At 36.8% G+C, this 11,377-nt stretch overlaps 1 protein-coding gene across 2 annotated transcripts in view; it reads left to right on the plus strand.

Moving 5' to 3' along the window:
- LOC102177153 (alcohol dehydrogenase 6) overlaps positions 1-10,675 on the plus strand; it is a 28,352-nt gene extending 17,677 nt beyond the window's left edge. For both annotated transcript variants that reach the window (XM_018049292.1, XM_018049291.1), the window contains 7 exons: positions 1,292-1,436; positions 3,242-3,329; positions 3,437-3,653; positions 5,074-5,334; positions 7,081-7,213; positions 9,578-9,716; positions 10,385-10,675. In XM_018049292.1, coding sequence (XP_017904781.1) covers positions 1,292-1,436; positions 3,242-3,329; positions 3,437-3,653; positions 5,074-5,334; positions 7,081-7,213; positions 9,578-9,716; positions 10,385-10,409 — 1,008 coding nt within the window. In that variant the 3' untranslated portion in view covers positions 10,410-10,675. The remainder of the gene's footprint in view (positions 1-1,291; positions 1,437-3,241; positions 3,330-3,436; positions 3,654-5,073; positions 5,335-7,080; positions 7,214-9,577; positions 9,717-10,384) is intronic.

Here is an 11,377-nt window from a genome sequence, read left to right on the forward strand (position 1 = left end):
TAGTTCAGTTTCTTTTGAATTTTCACTATTTAATGTTAGTAATGATGAATAAATATTATTTATTAATGGATCACAGAGGGATCATCATTTTCTAAGTTACCTTGCCTGTGCAGTCCATGCCCTCTTTTCAAACAGTCATCTCTGGCTTATATGATCCATGGAGTGCACAGAAAGTCATTTGGCCATCTCTATTCACTCTCCACGCACAGGATCACAACTCATACAGAGAAATGTGGACACCAACTCAAGGACATCCAGCCATTATCTGATAAGCTACAAATCTGAATCTCTCACTCAAGAATTTGAACAAGATATAGAGAGTCTGAGCAAGACAGGGAATGGAGGGAATTAGAGAGGCTGGAGGGGCTCAGGGCTGGCAGTCATTTTTAACCATGTGATCATATGAATAAGAGAAAGCCTGTCTTCAGAGAATGATAGGAAAATGCAGCTATACATACACTGAATCAAAGTAGACAGATGAAGACAAAGGCTGCTTGATGGATTTCTAGATCCATTAATTCTAACTGCACTGCTTACAGTCCAGGTTACAAGCAATTTTATGATACCCTTCAAATTATCCCCCTTTTACGTGGTCAAATGTCAATAGATTCCAATTCTTGACTTAGCTATGTGTGTGTATGTGTGTGTGTGTGTACGCACATGCATTCCAACCCCATAACAATTTTAGAGATGAAGAAACTGAGACTCAGAAGGACAATTTATCCCCTGATCACACAGTTAAACGGGTGCAGAGCCAAGATTTCAGCTCTGAACTCTTTAGTAACCACTGCTCTGAGGGCCTCTACTTTAAACTATCTGGCTGATTTACAACAAAAAGTGGAATTACAACTTGTACCAATAACATAACTGTAAAGCCCTCATGTGAAATAAATTAAAGCCTCAATTATAATAGGAGGCATTATCCCTCTCCTTCCTGTATCCCAATTCCTTCATTTCTACAATTGGTCTTGCTCCTCCACACTCCCACCCACAAGCTACAGTGAAGCACAGAGTGAGACCTTTGATGCCACATGTGGTTTTACAACGGTCTCTTCTGAGCATATCCTACCCTCTCCAGTAAGTTTTAAAATCATTTGATTCCAAAATTAGCTAGTGAAAAACATTGCATTGATTGAAACACATTACTGGTCCTTGCCCAGAATTAAAACTAAGAAATTAATGCATCAATATTAATGCAGCATATCAAACTACCAAAACACTTTACAACATTAACAATTCTAGAACATCTCTGAGACAGATGAAACTATATTACTCTTTGCCGTCCATACAGATGGTGGCCACTGCGCTCTGTGGGACCGAGATGAAAATGTTAAAGGATAAAAATCTTCAGCACCAACACTACCCTATCATTATGGGCCATGAAGGAGCTGGAATAGTCGAGAGTGTGGGAGAAGGAGTGAGCACAGTGAAAGCAGGTATGAACTGGTGCCTGGAATTAGGAAATAGCAGCAACCTGGAACCCACCTCAGGAATAAAAAGCATCCCTTAAATTATGTTAAGTGTAAGTGAAATAAAAGGTAAAATATTGGCCATTTCTCAGAAAAGGAGGGTTAAAAGTATAAATTACAGAAAAATAGTAAATGTATTCTTTATACTTATATTTTGATCTTAATAAAAATAAAAAATTGAATGTACTGAGATTGAACTTGAAAGAGTGCAAATGTGACAAAAACTTCCTCAAAAAAATCAACTGTGAGAGATTCAGTTGAACAATTGTTTAAATGAAGCATATGATAAATTTGATAAATAGTTCAACTATGCTAAACAGCTGAACACATTAGGGAACTAAATAGGGAAGAAGTTCAGAACTGGATCAAATTCATGTAGGAATTTAATATAGGATTAAGTTTGCCTTTCAAATTTGAAGGGGAAACATGGATTTCAATATATAATATTGAAACAACTGAATAGTTTTCTGGAGAATAGAAGTAACTTGAGTTGCTATTATATTTTTATAGAAAGAAAGATGCTATATGAATCCAAGAATTAAATGTGAAAAGTGAAATCATAGAAGTATTATAAATTATTGTATTATAAATTATTATAGAACATTTTGTAATACCTCAGAAAAGGGAAGGAAATTTTAACTAACCCAAAAAATTCAGATGTAAAATAACATATCGATAAATTTGAAAATAAAGTTCTTTAAAATTCTGTGTTAAAAAAATACCCTTCACCCAAATCAACAAGCCAGTATGACAGTGGGCAAATTCCTTTAATTTATAAAGAATTCTTTAACACTAACTTATGAAAATTGGCAAAGGAAATATACATCCAGTTTGGAGGGAAATATATACAGAGATATAGATATGTACACATATACACACAAATGCTTTTTAAGCATGTGAGAAGATGCCCAATCTCAAACCCTAAATAAATTAAAATGTTAAAGACAACAGAAAAACTGTTTATCTGAAAAATTACCAAAGACTTGAAAATGTCATATTTAGGGCTGACAACCTTTAAGGTCGTAAGACTAAAGTGCTCGACCTCCGCTGATAGGCTGTCAGCTGGGGCTACAGCCCTCAGCTCCTTGAAGCTGCTCACATTCCTTCTCATGGGGCCCCCTTGCCCACTTCTAGCCTCAGAGCAGCAATGGCACATCAAGTCCTTCTCATGCTTTGAATCACTTTTTCTTCCTCTTCTGCTTTCCTCTTGTCTCCTTTCATGGATCTTTGGTCCACCTAAATAACCCAGGATAATCTCCTATTTTAATGTCAATTGCTTAGTAATCTTAATTACATCTGCAGAGCCTCTCTTCTTTCCATGTAACATTCACAGGCATGATAACTTGATATATTTAATTTCTGGGAATTAGGATAAGACATCTTTGGTGAGCCATTTTAGAAATTCTGCCTACCACAGACCATGTGTGCTCAAAATATTTATTGCATTGTTCTTTTTCATGTCAAAGAGGAAGAAATAATAAAAATAGAAAACAACCTAAATGTCTGTCAGTGTACAGGGTGCTGCTTAAATATAAATTACGATATATTTATATAAAAGAATACTATATAAATATTAAATAAATGATAGAATGCTGTATTATTCTAAGATAAGAAGTCTCTAAGATCAACCTTTAAATAAAAAAGCAAGGCCTATGATAGGGTACATAGTATAATAGTTTTTGTCTTTCTAAAGGGAATATGTTCAGTTCCTGAGATACAGGTATCTCTTTACTTTAAAAATAATGCCTTCATAAACAATTTTGCTCTCTTAGGAGATAAAGTTATCGCACTCTTTCTACCACAATGTGGAGAATGCACCTCTTGCCTTAATTCTGCAGACAATCTTTGTATAAAATTCAAGTAAGTTTTTACAAACTTTTTTTGCAAAATTAATTCAGTTTCCTTAAAGGGAATCTAAACTTTCTAATTCCAAATAAATGTTTTTTGTTTGCTTTTGTCTATAAAAGACAGGGAGAAACCCACCTGATGTCTGATGGTACCAGTAGATTTACCTGCAAGGGAAAACCAGTATACCACTTTGGGAATACAAGCACCTTCTCTGAATACACAGTAATGAATGAAATCTCAGTTGCCAAGATCGATGCAGCTGCACCTCTGGAGAAAGTATTCTTAGTTAGCTGTGGTTTTTCTACTGGGTATGGTGGTGCAATCAATACTGCCAAGGTAAGAAGCATTTATATCCATTATGAATGTAATTGTTGACTTATGGAATTGGAAGGCCTTATGTATCTGGGCCATGTCTGATTATATAGCCTGAGAGAGACTCGCAAACCTGCCTCAAAACATCCTCAAGTTCTTTATTATTGTCTAGTCACCTGTACTCCCTTGCACATATTTCCCATTCCTTCTTGGTCAGCAGTATGTGGCAAATTAAGTCTAGATGCCATTCACAAGTGGAGACATCAGGAATTCCTGGGAGTTGAACATACTACGGTTTAAAATGACTATGTATCCTTCCACATTCCAGTTAATTCTTTTTTTCTTGCAACATACATTTATGGGGCCATTCACTGTTCCAGATGCTTTGATTCAACAGCTGAAAGTGCCCATTGAGCTTCTATTCTGTTATTTATCAGATGGTGATAAGTTCCTATAAAAATAAAAGGGAAGTAAAAAGACCAATTGATGGAGAAGATGTTGGCATGTAAAACAGACTAGTCAGGTAATCCCACTCTGGCTGAGTGGGTTACTGCTCTGTTTGATTTTTTATTTTTTTTCTTTTTGATGGTACCAAATTGACTTGCAGAATCTCAGTTTCCCAACAAGGGACTGAATACAAGCCACAGCAGTGAAAGCCTGGAATCCTAACCACTAGGCCACTGGGGAACTCTAGAGTGGGTTACTGTTAGACGACAGTTTCTGGAATATCACCCAAACCTGCCTAGCTTCTTTCTTTAAGTGGTTAATAAATTTCCTTTAAAAAAAATTTGTTCTTTTGTATTTCTTATTTTGTATTGGAGTATAGCCGATTAACATTATGATAGTTTCAGGTGAAGAGCAAAGGCACTCAGCCACACTCAGCCGTGTATCCATTCTCCCCCAAACACCTTTCCCATCCAGGCTGAAGCAGCAAGTGAATTTTAGTTCTTTATTTTTTCCAATCTCCATTAGTCCCCATACTATCCAGAGACTTAGTGTGGGGTTCAATTTAAATTAGTCTCATTTTAGACCCAATAAAAAATGTCTTCACCTTTGTAAGGCACTGACATTATAAGTGAAGCAAAGTTTACGGATATCCAAAAGAAAAGAGAAGGGAAATGTTGCAAGAAGGTAGAAAACTCAAAAATATATGAAATCAAATACTCTGTTAAATAAGTCTTAAGAGTCAATGAAAGTTCATGAAACTTCTACTTACCCTAATTCCTGAGACTTAAAACTCTTTTTACAGGTTAGTTTTTGCTCCTTTATCAAAAAGTATCCCATATCTAGAAATATGATGAGAAGCTAAAATTCTCTAGCCACATGTTTTTTTGAAGATGGCCTTTGTTTATGTCTCATAAAGAAGTACATTCAGATCTTGTCTGTCCAATTAAGTCACAGTATATGTTCCCTTTGCTCTTTTTTTCTGCCTTTGGGTATGCAGGTGACCCCAGGCTCCACTTGTGCTGTGTTTGGCCTGGGAGGAGTTGGACTGTCTGTTATCATGGGCTGCAAAGCAGCTGGAGCAACCAGGATCATTGCAGTGGACACCAACAAAGACAAATTTGAGAAGGCAAAGGAAGTGGGTGCCACTGAGTGCATCAACCCACAGGACTATGGGAAACCCATCCAAGAAGTTTTATTTGACCTGACAGGTGATGGTGTGGACTTTAGCTTTGAGGTCATTGGAAATCCAGAAACTGTGGTATGTGATTTTCAATTGTGAAAATTACCAATATTTCTATCAGTCTTTTTTTTTTTTTTTTTTTTTTAAGATTTGTATATTTATTGGCTGTGGTAGGTCTTCGTTGCTGCACATAGGGCTCCCTCTAGTTGTGGTGAGTGAGGGCTACTCTTTATTGTGGTGCACGGGCTTCTCATTTCCATGGATTTTCTCTTGTGAAGCAGAGCATCTAGGTGCCTGGGCTTCAGTAGTTGCAATGCACGGGCTCAGAAGTTGTGGCACGCGGGCTTAGTCATGCCACAGCATGTGGGATCTTCCCTGACCAGGTATTGAATCTGTGTCCCCTGCATTGGAAGACAGATTCTTATCAACTGAACCACCGGGGAAGCCCCCAGTCTTTATTTTAGATTCTTAACTGAGTGAAAATTCCACAATCTTCTATTTAATTCTCTTTGTGCCCCTGACATCCCACCTGGTACCTTCTGTCTACTCTTATAAATCTGTTCACTATCCCAAACACTGACCCCCCATACTGAGTTTTCTTCTCCCTCTGTTCCATTATATCAATACTATTCCTTCAAATAAGCAGACAGCCTACAATAGACAGGGGGAAAAAAAAGCTTTGTAAGGAATTCTTACTGAATTATTTCATAATAAGGAGCAGCTTAGTAACTATAACTTCCAAGCCAGAAGATTTAAGTGTGACAAGAATAATTAATGACCCTGCAAAGCTCTACACATTCAGCAAAGTCTATCATGTTGGATCTGAGATAATCTTCCAAGAAACATTATTTACCAACCTTGATTAAAAGAGTTCAAGAATGAAGGGGAAAACGGTCATTTTTCTGGCTGAATATGGTTTATGTAAGAATATAAATGGATAGGACATTATTTCACAATTTGAGCCTCTCTTTCTTTGGGACTGTAGAAATAGCATACTAGTGGGTTGCATGTCTCCATCTTCTAATCAGCTCCATGAAAACCCGAGATCTGCCTCCTCCAACTGAGACCCTTTCCTCAGCTTACAAAATGTTTCCATTCCTCACTACACATAAATTCCCTCATTGGTAAAAATGATATAACAAAATCTTTGTCACAGGCTTTCCTGCAGATAGTCTTGCTGTGAAAAATAGTGTTTGAAAATAAATAATGGGAACATGCTTATTTATAACTTTGCTAATATATGATGCTATGCAAATAGCCAACTCTATTTTTCAGTATCTAAAAGAATATGCTAAGTCGCTTCAGTCATGTCTGACTCTTTGCAATCCCACAGACTATAGCCCACCAGGCTCCTCTGTGCATGGTATTCTCCAGGCAAAAATACTGGGGTGGGTTGCCATTCCCTTCTCCAGGGGATCTTCCCAACCCAGGGATTGAACTCGCATCTCTAACATCTCCTGCACTGGCAGAAGGGTTCTTTATCTAGGGCTACCTGGGAAGCCCTATGAATATGTCAGCTCTAACTAACCACCCGTGTCAGTATAAAAATTATTACTGTCATTATTATTATTACTACTACCACGGGTGCCTTTATTTTCATTTTTTGATTTTCATCTATTGTACCAGATACTATACTCTGTAGCACACAATGTCTTATTTATGTTTCAGCGCATTCTTAAAAAATAAATGTTATTTCAAATGAGGACAAGGAGCTTCAGAAAAGCATGTAACAGACCACTGAGAACAGTCAAGCTGAGATTCAGACTTAGGTCCACCTCTCAAGTACACCTCTTAACCCCCCCATTGTTTTACATTGCTTTACAGGCAGCTGCACTGGCCTCCTGCCGTGAGAGCCATGGGGTCTGCGTGATTATTGGGTTAATCGTTGGTGTCCAACTCAACATTAGTGGCCACTTGTTCTTCTCAGGACGTTCTTTAAAGGGATCTGTTTATGGAGGTATGAATGATTCAGGGAAGAATGGAAACGTGTGGGATTATAGAGGAGGGGAGTAGAGAAATGTGTAATGAATGCTTGAATGAGAGCTTTAGATTATAGTTGTTTCAACACACAAGTATCTAAGATAAGAGGATGAATATTGATGTATGCAGTTGCTTCTTAGTAATTTTTTTTCATGCAAAGGAAGAGATTTTTTTAATTGATTAGTGTCCAAAGTTTAATGAAGATTCTAAATCAAAAAGGAAAGGCAATACTGTGATCAATAACTATTCAATTCAGTTATATGATGGCCAACTGGAATTCTTTGGAGAATATACTGAATTATTAGTAAATGGCTCAACTAATGTTAAATCTTATCCAAAACAATAGAGTTGGCATTGTACAACTCAAAGACATTAGACATAATGAACTCATGATTGAAAAGAGAAATGACCGATAAAACCGAAAGAGAATATTTTTTCCAGAGGAAAAAAAAATTTTCATACAATCCCTTGGTTTTCCATTTTTTAAACCTGTCTTACAACTTATATATTTTAAAGACTTTAGAAGTGTTTTCTTACTGAGGAAGTAGAAAACAAACTAAAATAAATCTGTGTGGGATTCTAGGCTCATAAGCAAGCAACCTGATACTTAAGAGAAATATACTTATCCAGAGATTTGGGGGAAATTTGAATTCTTGGGCAAAAGACATGAGAACCAGGAACTACCTGAATTTGGGGGACTGGTGGTTCATTTGTGTTCTCCCAACTGCTTACGGCAGCGTCCTATAGATACCAGGAATCTTATCGAAATCATGGGCATAAAGTAGAGAAATGGCATGGCCAGCCAAAACAAGCAATAAATCAGTTTAATTACCAGTTCCCCCATTTGGGATAATTAAACGTATCCATTGCTATTTCCCTCTAGAGACAATATATCCCTCAGAGACAATAATTGTTGATTCCAAATACACATACTCAGTTAACTCTTGTTAAATAGGCTCACTAATATTTCAAATAAAACTCACAAGGAAACTACTTTGCTCGACACCTATATATTCATATAATGGTCATGAATGTAAGTTAATTCCTTCTACAGATAGTATAATCCACTGGTTTCAAAGGTTTTCAGTTAAAGGGTAGCCTCTAATGACAGGACTGCTAAACCTCCTATAATGTACACAGTGAAAAATATTTCCCCCTAAAATTAGTGGCCTTGTTCAGAAACACTATCTAGCCTAGTTCTATTTTTCTGGACCCATCTTTTTTTTTTTCTTTTTTTTTTTGGGTTAAAAGAAGAAACAAAAAACAAGTGAAAGTGTTCTTTACATAGATATAAAAATGCTTTATCAGATTACCAATGAACAGGTAGGAAAGACATCAAAAGTTATCACAAGAAAAAACGGTAACTATGTGTGGTGATGGATGTTAACTAAACTTAGTTTAATAGTAATCATTTCATAATATATACATATATCAAATCATTATATTATACATATAAAACAAATGTTACATATTAATTACACTGCAACTTTTTAAATGATAAAAACAAATAGAAAAACACACCATACTTCATGTCATAACACAGAGCATCATTTAGAATTCTTGATTACACATAATTAAAACCAACTTAAACAGAAAATAAATGTATTGGAAATGTTTTAGATTGTGTTGAGAATAGTTTTGGAAAGGCTGGAGAAACTGGCTGGGGCTGGAACCAAGAAAAGCAAGTAACTGCCAAGACCCTGTCACAGAACCAGCTGCTTAGGACACTGTTGCCTCCTTGCAAAATCACTCACCTTTTGCAGAAATGAGCAGACCACCAAATTCTTTGTGGTGACTCACTGAGCATGTCGCTCAGCACAGAGCTAAACATGAAGACGATGCTTTTTGAGAATCACAAGAACAGAGAAAATACAATGCTAAGCTTTATATTATCTTAACTGACCCCATCTTTTCCTGTGCAATTTTACTTTCTAAAGGCACATTTTATTCTTACCTCACTTTATAAACATTCATTTTTCAAAAGTGTCACTGAGCACTGCCATGGTGAAAGTTCTTCTCTTCCCTTAAAATATTTGGCTCTTTCATGAAGTTGCAGATCAACACACACACACACACACACACGTACATCTCTAAGAAGAGGTCCATGTTCTAGTTGCTGTAAACAAATACTCCTCTGCAGGCCCAGAGGTCTCCTCCAGGATAATAGCCTTCCACACAAAGTATATGGCTGGGGCAGGCATTCATTCTCCTGATGGTCCAGACAAGTTAGCAGGAAATCCTGTATTTCCTCAAAGCCAACACCTCCAGCAACAAATTGTAGGGCCTTTCTTGTATACTGGCTCTCTTGTATTAAATCTATTGTTAATCTGTGTATTTCCAGGCTGGAAAGGCAGAGATGGTGCCTCTAAACTGGTTTCTGATTATATGGCAAAGAAGATTAACCTAGATGCACTAATTACCCATACTCTGAATCTTGACAAAATCAATGAAGCAGTTGAATTAATGAAAACTGGAAAATGGCAAGTGACTTACACAATTTTTATGTCTAAGTATTTGGGGCCAAGAGAAATGGTATGTGGAGGTGGGGGAGGCAATGGAAGGGAAGTCATGGCTGGAGAAGCCACATACAATCAACTGAAGGAAGTTTCAGGAATTTGCAAAAAATCTCCTTCCCCTATGCATTTTGTTTTATTACCACTTTATAATACATAATTCTTAAAATACTTCAATGGTCACCTACCCTTACCACTAGAATTTTATTTCCAATTTGGTATTGCTTTAAATGTACATTAACTTACTGAAGTTAGCTTATAAAATTCTAGCCCAAATTTAAGTTCATAATTTATAAGAATACAATTATTATTTTTGTCATTCTATTTCAAACAAGAAATTACCTCTAGAATTCTAAATTCTAGCACCTATCTTCGGCCCACAAACCAAACACTAGCCATAAACTGGGCATTAGTATTCCCCAAGGGGTATAAGCCTACTTACATATTCCTTACTCTTGGGGTTTCACATCATTTTGAAAAATCTCATAACTGATTTAATCTGCCTATTTTCACCTAAACTTTAGGAAAGGGAATCCAATTTATTCGTTGGTATACAAAGGGAAAATTTGAAATTCAAATCACAAATGTTGTTTTAGAAACATTTCGACTTTTTTTTTCCTTTGCTTTCTTTTTAGCATCCGCTGTGCCCTGTTACTTTAAGTATGATGCTCACCAACTAAATACCATTTGCATAATTTCACGGTTTAGAAGAATTATCCACACGATGCTGTTTCTGCCTGCTTGCCTCTGAGTCATTTAACAATGGGCTCATACCCAGCTTCTACTGTCACCACTTCATCACCATTGTTCTCACGTAACCAAGTGTCACCCAGAAACATCCTCCCTTTCAGAGCTAGGTTAAGGTTGATTTGAATCACCCAATCCTAGACCCTTCAAATAAACAAAAATCACCCAGGATACTCCCATTTCAGTTTTCTCTATGTCTGAGTCCATGTTTCCTTGCACACTGTGTTTCTTCCACATCAAGTTCTGCCTCATTTCACACCAAAGAAACAAAACTCACCATTCATGAGCTTATTGTACATTCAATAAGCCACAAGTTCCAGGAAATCTGTACCTCCCAAGAAGCCCTCAGGCAATGACTGACAAAAATTGCTAGAAAATACACAGTCCACAGAGTATCCCTATAAGGTTAAACTCCAATTGTCCACTTTGATAGTCAGCTTTAAAAACACACTCTTACACCCATATGCATAGCAGCATTATTCATAATAGCCAAAAAGTGGAAGCAACCCAAGTGTCCATCAACAGATGATGGATAAAAAAAAATTGTGCATGTACACATAGTGGAATTATATTCACCCCCTAAAAGGAAGGAAACTCTGACACATGGGTGATAACATGGATGAAACTTGAAGATATTATGCTAAGAGAAAAAAATCAGTTATGCAAGTATAATTGTGAGCTGGACTCCATTGTAAGATGCACCCCAATGATCCCCACCTTCTGGGGATTCACACCCTTGTGTAATCCCCTCTCCTTAAATGTGGGTTGGACTTAATGACTCAATTTTCACAGTAGAAAGGATGAGATATCATTTCTTCAATTGAGTTCTATTCCATCTGGAGAGTGTCTCTCTTCGATTGCTTGTTCTGGGAGAAGCCAGC

Source organism: Capra hircus, chromosome 6 (assembly GCF_001704415.2).
Source record: "Capra hircus breed San Clemente chromosome 6, ASM170441v1, whole genome shotgun sequence".
Lineage (NCBI taxonomy): Eukaryota > Metazoa > Chordata > Mammalia > Artiodactyla > Bovidae > Capra > Capra hircus.